The 21534-nt window shown below is 40.8% G+C and overlaps 1 protein-coding gene across 1 annotated transcript; it reads left to right on the top strand.

The window, feature by feature from the left end:
• The first annotated feature begins 458 nt into the window (after positions 1 to 458).
• LOC133461022 (small conductance calcium-activated potassium channel protein 1-like) lies at positions 459 to 21263 on the top strand. The gene is made up of 10 exons (XM_061741774.1): positions 459 to 576; positions 811 to 1716; positions 3051 to 3146; positions 4003 to 4290; positions 12917 to 13038; positions 13728 to 13869; positions 16416 to 16526; positions 18762 to 18889; positions 19812 to 19881; positions 20777 to 21263. Exons 2-10 carry the CDS (start codon positions 823 to 825, stop codon positions 21002 to 21004), a joined length of 2079 nt encoding a protein of 692 aa, XP_061597758.1. The 5' UTR covers positions 459 to 576; positions 811 to 822; the 3' UTR covers positions 21005 to 21263.
• Positions 21264 to 21534: the final 271 nt, after the last annotated feature.

The following is a 21534-nucleotide window of genomic DNA, read 5'->3' as shown; positions in this document are numbered from 1 at the left end:
GATCTTCGCCCTCGGGCGAGAGGCGGGGATAAAGGCTACCAATCCAAGGTGGGGGGAAAAAATGACAGATGACCTAGTCGTTGCCTTTGCAACATCTGTACCTTAGAGTCTTTGGAGTCATTATCCCCTCCAGCTTTAAGAAAGACACTCTGACAGCAGACAATCACAAAAGCGGGAAGCTGGGCTGAAGAAAAGTCTGTGCATGTGACGGGTATCAACGAGCCTTTACCTTGCAGGTTGTCATGTGCACGGAAAGTTCATGAGCATCGCTCAGATTTATGGGAGGAGCCCGGTGATGCTGAGGCTGCTCATGGATTCATAGGGTCATGGATCCATAAATAAGGAGGGCAGGCATCTGGATTTTTTTTTTTTAAATGTAAACTGAAAAGGTGCAAAATATTGATGTTGCACCTTTTCTTCGGTTTGCTGTATTTTTTTTATTTTTTTTTCATTAAGAATTATGTGTGTAAATCCTCTCAAGGGATGTAACAAGATAAGACTCTCATCTTCATAAGAGAAAAGGACTTGTTTCATCTTCACAGAGGACTGCTTGTAGACCTGAACTTGAAAATCAAGGTAAGAATAAAAAACACACCAGGAAGGGAAAGATTGTTTGATTTTAAGCTTCTATGATCTTGTTTTGATGCTTTTAGCTAAGAACGTATTGTCAAAATAACTGCTGAAAGACTAATAAAAGTGAAAATCTCTGCTCACTAAGCTTTCCGGGGTCAAAACTTAATCTGTATTCATTACCGCGCTCGCCTGGTCTAATATTGTCATCCTCGTCCTTTCCTTCAACCGCTTTAAAAGTTCCCCGCCACCATGGAGCACTCCGTTTCCATGACCTCGTCGGTGGTGGATGGAGAAGAGGTGGAGGAACACCGACCTCTCCTCCCTCCAAGAATAGTCTTCCAGTCTCAGGCCTGCTCACCACGATGTGGAAGACACCACACGCTCCACACGTCGATAGATCACCCTGTGTGGCTGGACAGGAGCCAGGCCATGGCCGCCACTCGGCTATACAACAGCCAGCTTTATCTCACATCCACACCTCCATCCAGCCGGAGGAAGGACAAGCCCAAAGGCCACGAGAAGAGGAGTGGGAAAAGGCCAGGGACAGGCAGACGGAGTCCAGGACAAAGGGAGCTAAAGCACCAAGTCATAAATGCAGAAGGTCACAGACTCCTGGAGAGGATCACATCCTTCACCGACGCGCCCATTTCCCCATGCGGCTCGCCCTTTAGGGTCGCCGGCAGGTCACACCTAGATATTAGGAACGTTGACCATCCGGGCTACCGAAAGGCAAGCAACGTTTCTATGGAGATGCACAACCGCCAGAACCTGCCGGAGATCATCGTCACCAGCAGGGATGACAACCTCCTGCGAAGCAACAATCCACCCCGGTCTTGCCAGCGGCCAGGTGAAGCCAAAGGAGCTCTGCCTGGAGCCGAGTGTCCCATCCCGAGCCCTGACCCCAGCCCTGACCCCAGCCCTGACCCCAGCCCTCGGCACAGCCCTCGGCACGGCTCCAAACACAAGGACGACACCAAGAGCGAGCCGCCCGGGAGGAGCCACAACATCGGCTGGCGGCTGCTCCACCGGAGGGCTCTGTTCCTGCGGAGGCAGCAGCTGAACGACTGTGCTCTGACCGTGGGCTTGTTCGGAGTGGTGATGATGGTGATGGAGACAGAGCTGTCCTGGAGCGTGTACAGCAAGGTCAGAGTGCATTTCACCTGTAAAAGTTCTGCAACAGTCCAAAATTTGATAATAAGAATAATACATTGTACATTCAATTCAATTCAATTTTATTTGTATAGCGTCTAATACAACAGATATTGTCTCTAGACGCTTTCCAGACACCCAGAACATAAACCCCCGAGCAATTATTACATAAACAATGACAGGTAAAAACTCCCCTAGTGGGAGAAAAGCCTTAAGCCAAACAGTGGCAAGAAAAACTCCCCTTTAGGAGGGAAGAAACCTGAACCAGGACCTGGATCATAAGGGGGGACCCTCCTGCCGAAGGCCAGACTGGGGTGGTCGTGGACGTAAGCAGCACACAGCAGGCAGGTGGAGGCAGCAACGGGATGACCGGGGGTGGGGGGGGGGGGGGGGGGGCGGGACCACAGGCCAGCATGCAGCTCCCGAAGCTCCGGCCTGCAAACATGCACAAAACAGAGAAAAAATAGGGGGGCTAACACAAGAGACTAAAGGAGCGATGGACAAAAATGATAGCTATGAGATATTTATAATAAATAAAAAATCGAAATGGAGAAGAGAGGAAGGGAAGAAGAGAGGAAAAGAAGGGTGATGGGCACCGCCCAGTGGATCATGTCGGTGCCCCCCTGCAGCATAAGCCTATAGCAGCATATCTACCGCGAAGCTACATTTGAGACTAACTATTATAGTCTTGTTCTATAGCTGCAACTATGACTACTGACTCACACATTAGAGTTTACACTACCTAGAGATTTACCAACACCAGCTAGAGGTTTACTAAACACTAACTAAACAGAAAGGTTTTAGGTTTAGTTTTAAAGGTGGAGGTGGTGTCAGCCTCCTTAACCCAGATTGGAAGTTGGTTCCAAAGTAATGGTGCCTGATAGCAGAACGCCCGCCCTCCAAATCTACATTTGGAAACTCTAGGAACTACGAGTAAACCTGCACTCCGAGAACGGAGAGCTCTGCCAGGAACATAAGGCACTATTGGGTCTTGCAAATAATGCAGAGCTAAGCCGTTTTGGGCTTAATATACATTTGCAGTCTATAGTTGCAAATCAGTCCACGACATTGAATATTACAAATGTTATTGTTTAAAATGGCAGAAGATAACACAGACCTGCCGCCTTTACTATACACACACTCAACCTTGCAAGTGACAAAGGTGGCATGTGTGTGTGTGTGTGTGTGTGTGTGTGTGTGTGTGTGTGTGTGTGTGTGTGTGTGTGTGTGTGTGTGTGTGTGTGTGTGTGTGTGTGTGTGTGTGTGTGTGTGTGTGTGTGTGTGTGTGTGTGTGTGTGTGTGTGGGTGTGTGTGTGTGTGTCCTGCAGAGCTCCATCTACTCTCTTGCAATGAAGTCAGTCATCAGTGTCTCTACACTGGTGCTGCTCGGCCTCATCGTGGCGTACCACTGCTGTGGGGTGCAGGTGATTATTCTCTCTCTTTACACAAAACAACGCTACATGCCCTTTAGAGAGTTGAGGAATACTATCAATTCACATGTAAAATTAAAAAAAATACTTATGTCTATTATTTATGTCTAGTTTACCTTAAGATTGATTTATCTTTTATTTAAATACATGTTTTATTGGTCTTAATAGGGGATATATTAGACCTTAGAATTGGAGAAGACAGTAAAGTGTATTTTGTCTGATATACTGTATGTATGTGAGCTCTTTGCAGATGTAATTATGACTGTACCGTTCATGCATTTAGGAAGAGGATCCGGTCTGAAATGTCTGAGTGACAAAAGTATGTTCAGCTGTAATATAAGCAGTTCATTTAAAAATTAAGTTAGAACAGGTTTCTTTCAACGTATGATGTCACAGTCTGAAATAAAGCACTGTCAAAGAGGAAGGATGTTTCCAAAGAGCCCGGAAATAATATAAATGTACAAAAGCATCTCTCAAGAGTTGGGTACAATTAAATCATATTCCAGTCAAATCTCAAGAGATTTAATTATAATCAAACTGAAATGGTTTCAAATGAATTAGACATGTTTACTTTCTATACATCTGTAACTACCCTGAGATGTATTTATTCATTAATTGCCTTTTTCTGCATCTTAAAGTTTACTTTGATGGTTTCGTTTGTTTAAAAATTGACTGCCTTTATGTCTAGTTTACCTTAAGATTGATTTTTTTATTGGTCTTAATAGGGGATATATTAGACCTTAGAATTGGAGAAGACAGTAAAGTGTATTTTGTCTGATATCCAGTATGTATGTGAGCTCTTTGCAGATCTAATTATGACTGTACCGTTCCCCTCCCATCTTTGTGACAGCTCTACGTCCACGACATTGGTGCAGGGGATTGGCGGATTGCCATGACAACCAACCGTTTGGCTCTCATAGTCCTGGAGCTGGTGGTAGCAGCCATCCATCCCTATCCGGTGGGGCTGCTGGCCCGCTTCCAGCAGACCACGGTCCGCATGTCGCTGTCCGAGACGGATCTGGAGATCGTGCTGGCTCTGCCCATGTTCCTGCGGCTGTACCTGCTGGGCCGGGCCATGATGCTGCACAGCCGCCTCTTCACTGACACGGCCTCCCGCAGCATCGGAGCACTCAACAAGGTGGGAGTCCACTGGTGCTCTGCAGAACCTGGTGCTCTGCAGAACCTGGTGCTCTGCAGAACCTGGGGCCAGATTCACCAATATGTTCTTAAGAACAATCTTAAGAAATGTCTTAAGATCTAAAATGAAGAAGTTTATAAGAAAGTTCTTAAGTGCAATTCCTCAATATTTTCTTAAGAACCGTCTTAAGAACTGTCATTTCTTATGAATTTCTTATTTTTATTCTTATTTTTCCTACTTAAGAACTTCTTAAAATGTAATTGTATTGCACGCGCCAACAAACAACATTTATAGGTAGTTTAGGTCTTAACTGTCAGTCACTCACTAAACATGGAGAAGGAGAAAAAGAGATGCAGGAACTTTTCAAGGTTACGGTGGATGAGATTAATGTGCGAAAAAAAATACTACTGGGGAAAATTAATAATAATTAACTACCACGCTAACTAACAAGCTAACAAACAGTTAAAGGAGCTTGAGGCTCCTTTTAAGAAATGAGACTCTCTAGCGCCACCCTTCACCACGACGGCCGTTGGGGGTACTGCAGCCAACAGTGAAGCCGGCACGGGAGAACGGGGAGAACGCGCATGCAGCGTCATGTGACGTCACATCCACAGCCCAGCGCGGGAAATTCGGGACCGAATTGCAGCACATTTTGCAGCACACAGCCTGTTCAAGGCAAAGGAGAGATACACTAGAGGGCTCATTCTTTTTTGGTTTGGAACGCTTCATCTGACATTATTACTAGAAAACTTAAAATGTATACGGATTTTTTTCATAAATCTTGCCACAATCCGGCCTCAAGCTCCTTTAAGAAGATTTTTTTTCTTAAGAATGTTTTGTGAATCCGGCCTCTGGTTCTGACCTCAGCTCAAAGTGCAAATGCAATCATTTTTGCATTTATTTTGACTTATTTCCCACAGTATAAATTAACTTATTTTATTTGTCTTGTCAATTTAATTTGTTAATAAATATCCACCCCTGGACTTTAGGTCCATATCACAGTCCATGTTGCCATTCCTGCTCCAGTCACTCTCCAGACGTCTCAGTAAATGGGCAAACAATAAACAATGTGGATAAATTCCAGTACTTGGGTGTCACCCTTGACCCAACTCTCAGCTTTAAAAAGCATGTTAAAAAAATGAGAAACACACTGAAATGTAATCTTGCTAATTTCAGATACATAAGGAATTCACTCACAGTTGAGGCCTCCAGTATGTTTCTGAATGCTATGATTATACCACATTTTTTATATTGTATTACAAGCTGGTCTCAGTCAAGTAAAAGAGTTCAAAAACCACTTGAATCATTATACAAATGTGCCCTAAAAATCCATGATAAAAAACCACGTCGCTACCATCATTATCATATACTCAATAAACATGAAATTTTAAACTTTGAAAACCTGATAAAGCACTTAAATGTCTGCTTACTTTTTAAAATTATCCATAATGCAGCAGCTCCCACCTTGAGAAAATGTGTTACTCTCTGCTCTGACGAAAAACAAGATCTGTTACCAGGGGTGAATGTCGTGTACCCCAACGCAAAACTGCATTTGGGAAGTCATTATTCTCATTTATTGCAATGACGCAATGGAAAACTCTGCCAACTGACATTATTTCATGTAAAAGTCCCCACACCGTCTCACATCTTGCCAAGCGTTGGTTACTGTCAAGACAAGTGTGTTTACATTTATGAATGTGTGTGTGTGTTGGGGGGGGCAGCCTAGCTTTAATCTTAGGTGCCAACATCTGACAGATCCCCTGCTCTGTTGTTTTATTTATCTATTCTATCTATTGTCTTTTTGCTTTGTTCTGCTCTTTTACTTATTTTTTTTTTTCTATACTAATTTTTATGCAGTATTTCATCAACCTGCCCAGGGACTACAGGTGGAAAATAGCAAGTTGCTACAACCTGGCACAATGCATATGCATCTTGCAAAAGATTAATGTTTTATTGTGCACTGTCCCTGTTTTGCAATAAATAAATAAATTACAAATGACTTAAATGAAGCTCTGGCAGTGAGGATAACAATCTCCCTGCAGACACGTGGGTCATTATCGGGACCAATCCAATATCTGAACCCGTTTTTTCTTTAGATGTGTGATTGTAGTGTGAGCCAAGTATAAATACACGTAGGGTCCTGGGGGGGGAGTTGTCATGAAGGTATTTTATGTTTCTCCAAAATAATGCTAATGAGCTTGGTTAACAAAGTATTTCTTTTTAATGGATTTCTTTTTATCCAGACGTGTCTGATAGATCTTCTTCTTTTTGGAAGAATATTGGTTTTCAAATTTCAATGATTGACTTATGCATTTGCGGACAGGCTCTGCTCCTCTCTGCTTCTCAAACAATCAGTCTTACATACGGCCCTTCCACTAAATCATGACTGCAATCAATCAATCAATCAATAACTTTATTTGTCCCCAATGGGGCAATTAATTCTGCAGCAATATATACACATATACACATAGTAAAAAAGGACAACCAGTTTTAGTCTAGATGGAAAGTGGGGTCCACGCGCACCCCCCGGATTTTTTTATGCCACCTGATTTTCTTTAATCCTTTAAATGTCTAGTTTCAGAATTTGGTCAGTGCCAAGATCAACTAATGTCTGAAGGGCTTCGTTTTCACACTTAATTGCATCTAACTCCAGACCAGAAAATTGAAATTTGAGATTGGCAAAGTAGCATATCCTATCATACATACAAGCCACAGAGACTAATAAACACATTTATTTTTGCTGCAACCACCGAGCAACGATCAAAACATCCTAGCAACCACCTAGCAACCACTTTTAAGACCCTAACTACCCTAGCAACCACCCTAGCAACCACCCTAGCAACCACACCTAAAAGAACTTAAAACCTCCTTGGTCTAGAAGGAAAATGGGTTTCAAGGGTAACCCCTATTATTTATGTCATCTACTTTTTGTTATCATCAAAGTGTCTTCTTTCAGAATTTGTCAGGTGCCAACCTGAAATCATCTCCCAAAGGCTTTATCTTTTATCCTTGTACTGCGAACCCCGACCAGAAAACTCTAAACGCCGACATAGTATGTGGTGCAACTTTTGTCCTAAACAACTTATAGAGACAAATTAATACATTTTCCAAGCCAACTCTGATAGGCCATCACGTAGCAACCACCTTTAAGACCCTAGCAACCACCCTAGCAACCACCCTAGCAACCGCCTCTGTAAGTTGTTTAGGACAAAAGTTACACCACATTGTAGATATTTGTGAGAAAGGCCTCAAACCAGGTCAGGTACCTATGAAGAATGAATCGTTTAAAGATCAATTTAGTATGCAATTATAAGTTTGTCACTTATTTTTACATTAAGTAATAAAAGAATAAGTTAAAATAGATTATTAATAGATTACCTGGAGTAATTGTGGCCATCATACGCGAAGAAGAGATCCGCCATGGCACCATTACAGTGATGGAAGAGCTCGAAGTTGTTGGTTTTCACAGCAACATCCATCATGAAGACCAGCCTCGCATGATCCATCACGGAGAGCCAGAACATTCCTGTTTTACCCAGATGTCCTCTGCGTACCTTGTCTTGGTATTGTTGGTACTGACCGATCAGGTTTAGGAGTGAGGGATCCTTCAGAGTGGTGTCAAGGTTCTCCGAAGAGCAGCAGTGGATGAGGTTGATTAGGGTCTCATGTGGGATGTCTGGCTTCTCGTCATCTAGGAAGACATCGAAGAGCAGCCGTTCAAGTACTTCTGTGACTGCCTTCAGACTAAAGAGAGCCTTGGCATATGATTTCCCACTTAGGATGTGTTTCAGGCAACCACTGGTTGCGAGGCCTGCCTCAATGAGGATCTCTGCATAGCCAGCTCCAAGAAACTTATGGCCAGTGAGCCTGCCCATGTAATTCATGGCTGTATGGAACTTGCCAATAAGGACGACATGCCTACTGAATTCCTCCTCATATTTCCATACTATAGGACAGGCCTTCATCACCACTCCTAGGTCAAATGCGTTGATCGTGTATGGCTGTCCAACCTCCTCAGTTGCTGCCTCAGACCTCTTGAGGATCTCATACACCACTGCGTTGTCTGTTATAGGCTGGTCGATGGGCGTGTAGAAGTCGATAGTAGATTTCCTCGGAGGCACTTTCCCTGTGCTCGAGATAAAACCACCAAACCCAGGCACCTGTTGCTTGCCCTGGCTGCTCAACCATCTGCAGAGAAGATGAATGTTGTATTGCAACATTGAGGAATGAAACGCAATTTGGTTTTCAGCAGGAGGGGTAAACTTGGCATTCTTGGGGAAGCTGGGGCCGGTCCTTTTGAACACCAGCTCTTGGAGACTCTCAGGAGGTGTGATCTTAAGGCTTTTCATCTTGGATGACCTGTCATACAGAGGAAGGGTCCTCCTTCTGGTGCTCGGAAGGCTCTCCTTCACCTCTTGTATCATGACCCCCCCTGCGCTGTTCACCATTTGAACCATGAACGTTGGTTGTTATTTTGTTCAGATTGTCCCACTCACTGTGAAACACTGTGTTTCCTTCACCGGTGATAATCTGAGGGGTTAGGAGGGTGGATATCTCTCCAAAAGCCTTGCTCATGGCTGTCTCAAGCTCCATACTGAAATCATATGTTTCCGAGTGTCCCAGTCTTGACAGGATGGTAGTTCCTTTGATTCTTTGAATCCCTTGATGATGTGAGAATGCAGGGTCAGCTGTCCCAAGTTTGTAGGCACATACTACAGCTTCATCTACTGTGATGCTCGAACTGTATATGAGGGTAATCTCAATACAGCCATGTTGTGGCACCTTGGAGAATGTGAGGTCACATGAGATGTCTTTGTCTTTTTGCAGTCGTTTTGCCAATTTCTCACTGCGGTATTTGGGATTAGGGAAACCTTCACTTTCCAATGTCTCGATGTACATCTTGCAGAGGTATCTTAGCTGGACAACCTCTTTGCCTCTGATCACATTGGTAAGAATGTAGTCTTTTACCACACCATAGGATTTGTTATGTGCTGCCATCTTCTGGGCCTCCAGGCTGTCGATGTTGTCTGCTGCCTTCTCATCTCTCTGCTTTCCTCGCAAATGGTTTCGCCAAACTGTGTTGAAGAGGTTCCTGCATGACTGATGATACTTTGCTTCCATCGCAAAGAGGTCCTTGCCCTGCACTTTGCGATAAAGTGCATCCTTCTTCAATTCCTGTGCCCTGGGTTCAACAACTTTCCAGGCAGGCTCCTTGTGTTTCCAACTCTGAAACTTAGTAAGCTCTTCAAACTTGCCCTTGTACTTTGTTTCAGTTTTTTCACAGAAAATACACTCATTGGGAAACAAGAAGGAACAACGAGCTCCAAACTGACTTGTAAGAGATTTCAGATTGCGGAGGGAATCCCTTACAGACAATGATGGTACAGCCTTTGATACTTGCAACCGAGATAATTTCCCTGTGAAGCATGTATAGCAGTTTTGATGATATCCAGTTGTTGCCAAATCCAAGCCATCTAGTGTTGATGGTGTATGAGATCCTCAAGAGGTCTGAGGAAGCAACCGAGGAGGTTGGACAGCCATACACGATCAACGCATTTGACCTAGGAGTGGTGATGAAGGCCTGTCCTATAGTATGGAAATATGAGGAGGAATTCAGTAGGCATGTCGTCCTTATTGGCAAGTTCCATACAGCCATGAATTACATGGGCAGGCTCACTGGCCATAAGTTTCTTGGAGCTGGCTATGCAGAGATCCTCATTGAGGCAGGCCTCACAACCAGTGGTTGCCTGAAACACATCCTAAGTGGGAAATCATATGCCAAGGCTCTCTTTAGTCTGAAGGCAGTCACAGAAGCACTTGAACGGCTGCTCTTCGATGTCTTCCTAGATGACGAGAAGCCAGACATCCCACATGAGACCCTAATCAACCTCATCCACTGCTGCTCTTCGGAGAACCTTGACACCACTCTGAAGGATCCCTCACTCCTAAACCTGATCGGTCAGTACCAACAATACCAAGACAAGGTACGCAGAGGACATCTGGGTAAAACAGGAATGTTCTGGCTCTCCGTGATGGATCATGCGAGGCTGGTCTTCATGATGGATGTTGCTGTGAAAACCAACAACTTCGAGCTCTTCCATCACTGTAATGGCGCCATGGCGGATCTCTTCTTCGCGTATGATGGCCACAATTACTCCAGGTAATCTATTAATAATCTATTTTAACTTATTCTTTTATTACTTAATGTAAAAATAAGTGACAAACTTGTAATTGCATACTAAATTGATCTTTAAACGATTCATTCTTCATAGGTACCTGACCTGGTTTGAGGCCTTTCTCACAAATATCTACAATGTGGTGTAACTTTTGTCCTAAACAACTTACAGAGGCGGTTGCTAGGGTGGTTGCTAGGGTGGTTGCTAGGGTCTTAAAGGTGGTTGCTACGTGATGGCCTATCAGAGTTGGCTTGGAAAATGTATTAATTTGTCTCTGTAAGTTGTTTAGGACAAAAGTTGCACCACATACTATGTCGGCGTTTAGAGTTTTCTGGTCGGGGTTCGCAGTACAAGGATAAAAGATAAAGCCTTTGGGAGATGATTTCAGGTTGGCACCTGACAAATTCTGAAAGAAGACACTTTGATGATAACAAAAAGTAGATGACATAAATAATAGGGGTTACCCTTGAAACCCATTTTCCTTCTAGACCAAGGAGGTTTTAAGTTCTTTTAGGTGTGGTTGCTAGGGTGGTTTCTAGGGTGGTTGCTAGGGTAGTTAGGGTCTTAAAAGTGGTTGCTAGGTGGTTGCTAGGTTGTTTTGGTCGTTGCTCGGTGGTTGCAGCAAAAATAAATGTGTTTATTAGTCTCTGTGGCTTGTATGTATGATAGGATATGCTACTTTGCCAATCTCAAATTTCGATTTTCTGGTCTGGAGTTAGATGCAATTAAGTGTGAAAACGAAGCCTTTCAGACATTAGTTGATCTTGGCACTGACCAAATTCTGAAACTAGACATTAGAAGGATTAAAAAAAATCAGGTGGCGTAAAAAAATCCGGGGGGTGCGCGTGGACCCCACTTTCCATCTAGACTATTTAAATCTAAAAATCCAAGCACCACAACAGCTACCTTTTCCTCATGGAATTGAGAAGGAGATGCAGAAGGTACAAAAGAATGTTTGTATCTGTTAGTTTTGACCAGTGGAAGTCTGAGCAATGTACCTGATGGGAGAAACTGAAACTCTTGGTGTAGAGCAGGGGTCAGCAACCCGCGGCTCTAGAGCCGCATGCGGCTCTAGAGCCGCCCTAGTGGCTCCTGGAGCTTTTTCAAAAATGTTTGAGCTTTTTTTTCCTTTTTCTCCTTTTTTTCCTTTTTTCTCTTTTTTTCTCTTTTTTTCTTTTTTTCTCTTTCTTCCTTTTTCCTTTGCTTTTTAATCTCGACATTTCGACTTTTTTCTCAACATTTTGACTTTTTTCTCGAGGTTGTACTCCAACATTAATCTCGACATTTCGACTTTTTTCTTGAAATTTGGACTTTTCAATTTAGGAAGTAAAACAGTAATTACAAAAAACAAAAATAAAAAAACACAACAAGACGAAAACTATAAACCAAAAACAAAGAAGGTTAGACTAAATAGTTACAGATCATCAACACACAAAAAATAAACAAAAAAAAAAAATCAACAAAGAAAATTTGTGACATTTTAAATGTGAATTAGAGATGATACATTTATTTTAAAAATCTTTAGAGAAACAGAGCTTTTGATAATGTGAGATTTGGAGTTCCATATCTGTACACCACGATATCTGAGGGAAAACTGGCCGTGTTTAGTTTTATAAAAAGGAAGATGATTGACCTTTCTAGTATTATATGAATGTATTTGAGAATTATATTTGAAAAAATTACTAAACGATAGTGGTAAAGAAAAAGGGAAAAACATATGTTTGTATAAAAACACACATATCTGATGAATATTTATGTCATATACTGTAAGAATTGTGAGTTTTCTGAACAGAGGAGTAGAGGGTTCCTTAGAGTTAGAAAAAGTTGCCAGTCTTACAAATCGTTTTTGCATTAAATAAAGTTGATGAAGACTGGAAGGGTATTTGCCCAAACAATATTACCATAAATCAAATAAGGATAAATCATAGAATAATATAGAGTTAATAAGCAAGAAATATTAATGAGATTTCGCAGTTTGCTGTTGATGCCCAATGACTTCAGTTTTATTATGAATGAAATTTATATGTTTTTTCCAATTCAATTACTCATAATATATTAACAACTGAAAATGAAGCTCACAAAATATGAGTTATCTGCACTATCTAGGGTGCTACTATCCTGGTTGTGCTCACATTGATTTTATTGGTTTAATGTGCTAACAGCATAATGCCAACTCTCTCTTGCTGTTCTGCTTTTTTCCTCCCCAACAGCTGATTTCATCCTCCTGACTAATCCTTTCCCTTATTAATGCTATTTAACAGAGATGAACATGACCTTTGGGCCACTCTCCTCTGCAGTGCCGTAACCCTGGCCATGTATCAGGCCAGATTTGGGACATTTCCTCTGTGTTATATAAGGATAATCTGACCGGTGCCGTCCTAAACAGTCTGGCTCCGTACGTCTTTGCCAGCAAATTGTGACATCATGCAATCTTTCTTGTTGATCTTCAGATCCACTTCAACACCCGGTTTGTGGGGAAAACCCTGATGACCACGTACCCGGGGACTGTGCTGATGGTTTTCAGCATTTCTCTCTGGGTCGTGGCAGCGTGGGGGTTACATGTCTGCGAGAGGTACGTGTTACTTAATGGAGTTGGCATCCACTTTCTGGCACGTATACTCTGGAGCGTGAATGTTTTTTACACTTTACTTCAATTAACTTCCAGCAGATTTTCATAAAAGTCTTAATTACTCAATTGAAGCGTAAATGTTGATATCTGGCTGTTCATGCATTTAGGAAGAGGATCCGGTCTGAAATGTCTGAGTGACAAAATTACAGGACTGTCTCAGAAAATTAGAATATTGTGATAAAGTTCTTTATTTTCTGTAATGCAATTAAAAAAACAAAGATGTCATACATTCTGGATTCATTACAAATCAACTGAAATATTGCAAGCCTTTTATTATTTTAATATTGCTGATTATGGTTTACAGTTTAAGATTCCCAGAATATTCAAATTTTTTGAGATAGGATATTTGAGTTTTCTTAAGCTGTAAGCCATGATCAGCAATATTAAAATAATAAAAGGCTTGCAATATTTCAGTTGATTTGTAATGAATCCAGAATGTATGACATTTTTTGCATTACAGAAAATAAAGGACTTTATCACAATATTCTAATTTTCTGAGACCGTCCTGTATAGCTTTGCTTTATTTTTAATCAAACTCAATGTAAATGGGAAATGGATGTTCAAATAAGTAAAGGGAAATGATCCACCTCTTCTAAAATAAACTTCTCAAAGTGTCCCTTTTCTCCGTGCAGACATCACAACTACAGGGACCTGAGCAGCAACTACATGGAGGCGTTGTGGATGGTTTCCGTCACCTTCCTGTCCATCGGTTACGGGGACGTGGTCCCTCACACGTACTGCGGTCGCAGCATCTGCCTCCTCACCGGGATCATGGTGAGGCCCACGCTCCTGCTCCTTCACGTATACGAGCCAGAGTAGCTCCGGTCCTGAGTGTAACATCACAACACGACCGTGACCCTGTGGAAAAATAGAAGCTAAAGATCCAGGCACTCGAGACGAGGTGGATAAAAAGATAAAAAAGCCTTTATTAGAAGAGGGCTGCCAACATGTTTGGGCCTATCTGGCCTTCATCAGGGCAAAAGCAATACAGAGGAAAGGAACCCGTATAAATAACCACCGGTGTGGTAATGAGCACAGGTGAAAACAATCACTCATCAAGGCGAACACACAGGTGAACCATATAGCAACATTTTAAGGTGGTATGGGGAGTTAAACTCATCACAACCAATAATCATTGGAATTAGGGCTGGGTGATTTTGGACAAAAATAAAATCCTGATTTTTTTCTCTGAAAACCCGATTTTCGATTTCGATTTCGATTTTTTTGATAAAACTACAAAAGACCATGGAATAAATAGTTTCAAATATTTTATCTTTATTTTTAAAGAAAAATAGAGTAGGCAGCACGGTGGCTTAGTGGTTAGCACTGTTGCCTCACAGCAAGAAGGTCCCCGGTTTGACTCCCAGGCCCAGCAGGGCCTTTCTGTGTGGAGTTTGCATGTTCTCCCCGTGCTTGCGTGGGTTTTCTCCGGGTACTCCAGCTTCCTCCCACAGTCCAAAAACATGCATGTTAGGTTAATTGATGATTATAAATTGTCCGTAGGTGTGAGTGTGAGTGTGATTGTGAGCATGGTTTGTGTGTTTATATGTGGCCCTGTGATGGACTGGTGACCTGTCCAGGGTGTAACCCCTGCCTCTCACCTGAAATAAGCTGGGATAGGCTCCAGCAGACCCCCGTGACCCCGCAAGGGATAAAGCGGGTAAGATAATGAATGAAATGAATGAAAAAAAAAATAGAGTATTAGGGCCAAACTAAGACAAAAAAAATTGGAAATTACGAGAATAAAGTCATAATATAATGAGAATAAAGTCGTGAAAATATAATTTATGAGAACTCTAACAGGAAGAGCTTCTTCTCCCTGTGTTAAAATGAGGAATATTGAGCATCTTGTGAAGTTATATTTATATATTTATAATATATTACGACTTTATTCTCGTAATATTACGACTTTATTCTCGTAATATTATGACTTTATTCTCGTAATATTATGACTTTATTCTCGTAATTTTACGACTTTATTCTCATTACATTATGACTTTATTCTAGTAATTTCCTTTTTTTGTTTTTTTGTTTGGCCCTAATACTCTGTCGTAGCAAACAAATGTCCCTATTGGGAATGAAGTGCAATTGAAAGATACTGTAAATCCTCCTTGAGTTTAGTAAAGTGACAACATTTACAATTTCCTTGACCAAACAAAGATGACTAGACGAGCTCTGTCTGTAATGCAGCCAGCTGCAAAAAAGGAAAATCCATTTTCCCATTTTCCTTTTTTTAACATCGTCTTGATTAATAAATCCGATTTAGATTTAAAATCGATTAATCGCACAGCCTAGCTACAACCTGTGTAAAGACAGGTCTGAAAAAGAAAAACACTACACAATATGAAACCAAAATCAAAAGGAAAGAACTTGAGAAGCTGACAAAGGACGGCATATAATTAAAATAGTCTACAGTAGCCATGAGCACAAGGTGAAGGCTGCAGAGCAAGCAAGACAAGGAAGCAGTAGGCTACATTATACAGTCACATGTACCAATAGACATATAAACCAAAACGACCTGTACACCCAGATCCATAAGAAACAAATGAAATCAATATCTTCGTTAAGGCCAGGCTCATTCAGGGCATCTAGACCAGTGTCTCCCAACCTGGGGTCCGGGCCCCCCTGGGGGGGCGCCTAAAATCTCTGGGGGGGCGCAAAACTTTGTCTGCTTTGAGGATATGCAGTTGTAAAAATTATATTTGCATATGTTAAATAAATAAAAAATCATAATAACACACCTAATGGAGTACAGTAATCCAAGTCTGTATAAACTCACTTAGAAATATATTTTGGTCATTTTAAAATACTAAGTTATTTATCAGGATAAAAACTTAAAACGTATTATTATATCATTATTCAACATTTAATCATACTATTACTCCGACAGGTTGTTAAAGGAAAAATGTTAAAAAATGTTTTAGAAATATTTTTATGTCCTTGCAATTATTTTTTGTGTATTTTATACATTGGTGACACAAAATGAAGGTGAGAAAAACAAAGTACAGGGTAAACCAAAGAGAAATGTATCAAAAAAACATAATTAATGTTCATTTTTTCAATTAAAAGTTTGTAACAAATAACTTTACTCTTTTGCTGCTAGTACGTATGGGTCGGGGGCCTGGCTGGTCTTAGAGACAAGTAGGGGGGGAACAAGGAAAAAAGGTTGGGAACCACTGATCTAGACGATGGATCCAGAAAGTCTCTCTCTGGTTGAGCTTTTTCAAACGGTCACCCCCTCTAGTCATCGGGCCAACCTGTTCCAGTCCGATGATGCGTAACAGGGAATGGTTACTAACTGTGCCCCTCTCTCCTGACAGGGCGCGGGCTGCACGGTGCTGGTGGTGGCCGTGGTGGCCAGGAAGCTGGAGCTGACCAGAGCAGAGAAACATGTTCACAACTTCATGATGGACTCACACATCTCCAAGAGGGTAAACACCAATATCTTCATATTGAGCATATATTCCCTAATTATTTGCTCATATTCAGTACTGGAGTTGAGGGGGTATGAGGGGGGATGAGGGGGGATGAGGGGGGATGGCATCCCCCCCTGAAATAAAAACGGTCCAAATCATCCCCCCTGTAAAACTGCCATCCCTCCTTTCCATCCCTTATGTCATTTCATCAATGAATGTGGTTTTACTGCTATTTCAACATTTAGAGTCATCACCAGAAAAATAACACCAGAAAAATAACTTATTTGACAATTTTCACCTGTTTCAAGTACATTTTCATTTGAAATAAGTAGGAAAATCTGCCAGTGGGACAAGATTTATCTTCTCATTACAAGCAAAAAAATCTTGTTCCACTGGCAGATTTTTCTACTTATTTCAAGTGAAAATTAACTTGAAACAGGTGAAAATTGTTGTTTTTTCCAGTGATGAGTCTTGTTTTAAGTGTAATGAGATTTTTTTACTAAAATGAGACATTTTAACTAGAAATAAGACAAATATTCTTGTTACGATTTAGAGTTTTTGCAGTGATCCATTTTACTTATCCTGTGAAGGACAGAGTCATATTGATATGGACCAAATTAACCTATCCCTAAGCTTAGGATATGTACAACAGGTTTTCAAAGTGGCAGTAATTAAACCTTTACTTAAAAAACCTTCCCTTGACCCAGACACCTTAGCTAATTATAGACCAATTTCCAACCTTCCATTTGTGTCTAAAATTCTGGAAAAGGCAGTTTCAAGCCAGTTATGTGACTATTTGTATAGAAATGATCTGTTTGAAGTCTTTCAGTCAGGGTTCAGAATGCATCATAGCACAGAGACAGCACTGGTTCGAGTCACGAATGACCTTCTTATGGCCTCAGATAAGGGATTAGTGTCCATACTGGTTCTACTGGACCTCAGTGCTGCTTTTGACACTATAGATCAGCATTTTACTGCACAGGTTAGAGCATGTTGTTGGGATTAAAGGGACAGCTCTATGTTGGTTTAAATCATACCTATCTGACAGGTTCCAGTTTGTTCATGTACATGAGGTTTCTTCAGAACAGTCAAGGGTCTGTTATGGTGTTCCGCAGGGTTCAGTGCTAGGGCCAATCTTGTTTAGTTTATACATGCAGCCGTTGGGAAGTATAATCCAGAATCACGGCATACACTTTCATTGTTATGCTGATGATACGCAGCTCTATTTGTCTATGAAGCCGGATGAAACAGAACCGTTAGTTAAACTTCAGGCATGTCTTAGGGACATCAAGGACTGGATGTCCAGAAATGTCTTGCTTCTAAATTCAGATAAAACAGAGGTTATCATTCTTGGTCCAGAGCATTTTAGGAAGGGATTAGATGGTGTTGCGATGGCTTCCAGTGCAACTGTGAGAAACCTTGGTGTTATTTTCGATCAGGATTTGTCGTTTAAACCATATGTCAATCAGGTTTGTAAAATAGCATTTTTCCATCTCCGTAATATTGCAAAGATTAGGAAAATCCTCTCGCAGAGGGATGCAGAAAGTCTTGTTTTAAGTGTAATGAGATTTCTTTTACTAAAATGAGACATTGTAACTAGAAATAAGATTAATATTTTGAGTTTTTGCAGTGATCCATTTTACTTATCCTGTGAAGGACAGAATCATATTGATAAGTTCAGAAAAGTGTTTTTTATTGTTGTGTTTTGATGTATTTGATGTAAGTCCAGTGGATATTTAAAGCTTACAGAAGGCTGCATTTAACTGCTGCTATGTCATTCCTGCAGTATTTCTGCAGGTGTTTTGGTCACTGCTATTATTTGTAATATATTATATTATTTGTAATCAGCACAAATTATCCGTCCCCATATGATAAAATCCACCATCCCCCCTGATTTTTTTTTACAACTCGAGTACTGGTTATATTGTACAGCTTCTTCTCTGTAACTAGCATTCCAGCTGTTTTTGCTTTGTGTACCCAAGTAATCTAATTTGATACTAATTTGACCTTCGGGCACCAGAAGGTCTTGCATTGCCATGACTAGCACATAGGCAGATTTTCACCGAAAAAATACATTTCAGTCATTGAGGGGATTGTTTTTTAGCTGTGGAAGTTGGGAATGAATGTAAATGACAATGGCCCAGTGGGACATACAGCGTTTGTTGCTCTTTATCTGCATAAATCAGCCCCTTGTGGATAAACATGCGTCACACACGTCAGTCTCCTAGTGATGTTCTGTCCTTTCACTAGATAAAAATTGCTGCAGCAAATGTGCTGAGAGAGAGTTGGCTTATCTACAAGCACACTAAGCTTTCCAGAGAAAGAGACGACACCAGGGTGCGCATGCATCGGAGGAAGCTGCTCCTGGCCATCCACCAGTAAGACCCAACCCTGATGAAGGACTTTTTAAATTGCCTTTATTTTTCATCCAACACTAAATGCATACTCAAAACAGAAACCATGAGAGAGGTTTAATCAGATGATTCATTTCTGACACAACACAGATATCTACTTTGGCTTCTTTCCCTATGTGTTTGTGAATGATTTGCTGAAATGTCACCTCTGATTTGGCTTCAGTATTGGCTACGTTTGAACACTTCTTCAAAGGTGAAATTGTTTCACTTTAAAATGTTATGTCCTGCGCATGCAGCAGTTTGAGTAAATGACAACTCAAAGGGCATCGTTTCAAAATGAAATAACTTTCTTCTGAAGTCCAGACAGTTTAAAGGGCCAGTTCAACCAAATCACAAATAAAATAAGTTAAAGTACAGGACTGTCTCAGAAAATGAGAATATTGTGATTTTCTGTAATGCAATTACAAAAACAAAAATGTCATACATTCTGGATTCATTACAAATCAACTGAAATATTGCAAGCCTTTTATTATTTTAATATTGCTGATTATGGTTTACAGATTAAGAAAACTCAAATACCCTATCTCAAAAGATTAGAATATTCTGGGAATGTTAATCTTAAACTGTAAACCATAATCAACAATATTAAAATAATAAAAGGCTTGCAATATTTCAGTTGATTTGTAATGAATCCAGAATGTATGACATTTTTGTTTTTTTAATTGCATTACAGAAAATAAAGAACTTTATCACAATATTCTAATTTTCTGAGACAGTCCTGTAAGTGGGTAAGATATTAAATAAATTAGATCTGTACTTAAAAATTAGAAGTTTTTTTTTAAATAAATCAAATAAATATAAAACACTAGTTGTAAATAGTTCAGGAGAAAGTTTTCCATAAAAACTGCTGATACATGGAGTCAGATGTCCCGGTTGTTTCTTCCAGGCTGCGGAGCGTGAAGTTGGAGAAGAACATACTTGTGGATCAGGGCAACACGCTGGTGGATCTCTCTAAGGTAGGAGATGAAGTTTGAAGTTTTATTTGGATCCCCATTAGCTGCAGCAAAACTGCAGCAATTCTTCCTGGGGTCCGACACATAATATACAATACAAGACAAAAATTAAAAGCAAACCTAAAGAGGTAGTAGAAGTAAAAGAAAAGAAACATAGAAAAGGAAAAAAAAGGAAATTCTACTACGAAATATATTCTAGATTTCTGTCAAATAAGACCAGTGCTCCTTTTGACACTCACATTAAGGTTACAGTCATTCCGTTAAACATTTAGATGTAATGCATTTACAATACAAAATCATACCTTCTTTAAATAGCATCAACCAATTCAAACAATGTCTAGTCATCGACAATGCGTTTAAGTTATAATCACTTATCGTAACTTGAACCCATGACCATTTTTAGTAAACCAATAGCCATTTAATAATAATTAAATACATTTTATATGTATTTATTTAAGAGATGTTTCTTTACTAATAATTTGAATTCTTTTATGCTAGTAGTTCGCTCAAAGTGATTGGGAAGTAAGTTCCATTCATACATGGCTCTGTACATCACCGTTCTCTTACTATAGTTGGTCTTTGTTTTTGGCAGCTTGTCTCGTGCTGTAGCTGTGATTTTCTGAACTGTAACATAGTTTTCTGTGTAGAACTTGCGGGTTTTGGATATGGATACATTTCTTATAAATATTAATAATGAATAAAGTAATCTTTCCCTTACCATTAACCAGCAGAGATTTCTATGCATTTTAAATACACTTGTTCTGAAATCACAACCAAGGACAATGGGAGGAGATGCAAGTGAAGGAGTTCAACCTCTGAGGGAAACTCAGATCAACCAGAGCCTTTACTCTTCATGACCTTGTTTCTTGTCTCTCCTCCTCCTCTCCCCGTGTCTCAGATGCAGAGCCTGATGTACGACGTGCTGTCGGAGGTGCAGGGCTGCCGGGGGGAGCTGGACACGCACATCCACAGCCTGGAGGAGCACGTGCAGGAGCTGAGGGAGGGATTCAGGAGCCTGATGCCTCTGCTGTCCAGCACCCTGTCCACGCAGAACTCCTCCATCCGCCACCTGCTCCGGGAGAGGGAGGCGGAGGCCGAGCACGGCCCGGGTGGAGCAGACAGGTAGAGGACGTGATGAAGACTTCCTCGGCCTGACTACACTGTTCATGGGCGACCTTTTATGCCGAACAGAGGTGGGCAGATTCGTGGTCCTGAGAATGTGAAGGTTTCACAAAAGTAGAAGTTGAGGAAGAACATAGATCTCTGCAGAAGATTATCCCAACCTCTGACGGCTCGTCTCCACCAAAGGTGAAAGTCTGACCTCGGCTTGTGATCGTCTCTAAAGATCCCAGTTGGTCTGAAAAAGTACAACATTCCCCATAAACGTGATAATTTAATAAAGGAACTATGAGTGTCTCCATATGCAAATAATTTACTTTGTAATAAAGCTTCAGTCTGGCACTCTGCTATAAAGATGCAATCCTACACTTCATACAAGACTGTTGTCCTTTAACCCCTTAATGCCTGATATGAAATATACAGGACTGTCTCAGAAAATTAGAATATTGTGATAAAGTTCTTTCTGTAATGCAATTAAAAAAAAAAAGTCATACATTCTGGATTCATTACAAATCAACTGAAATATTGCAAGCCTTT

The sequence above is a fragment of the Cololabis saira genome, chromosome 15 (assembly GCF_033807715.1).
Source record: "Cololabis saira isolate AMF1-May2022 chromosome 15, fColSai1.1, whole genome shotgun sequence".
NCBI lineage: Eukaryota > Metazoa > Chordata > Actinopteri > Beloniformes > Belonidae > Cololabis > Cololabis saira.
The sequence above is the reverse complement of the archived record's forward strand: the minus strand, read 5'-3'. Positions and strand labels throughout refer to the sequence as shown.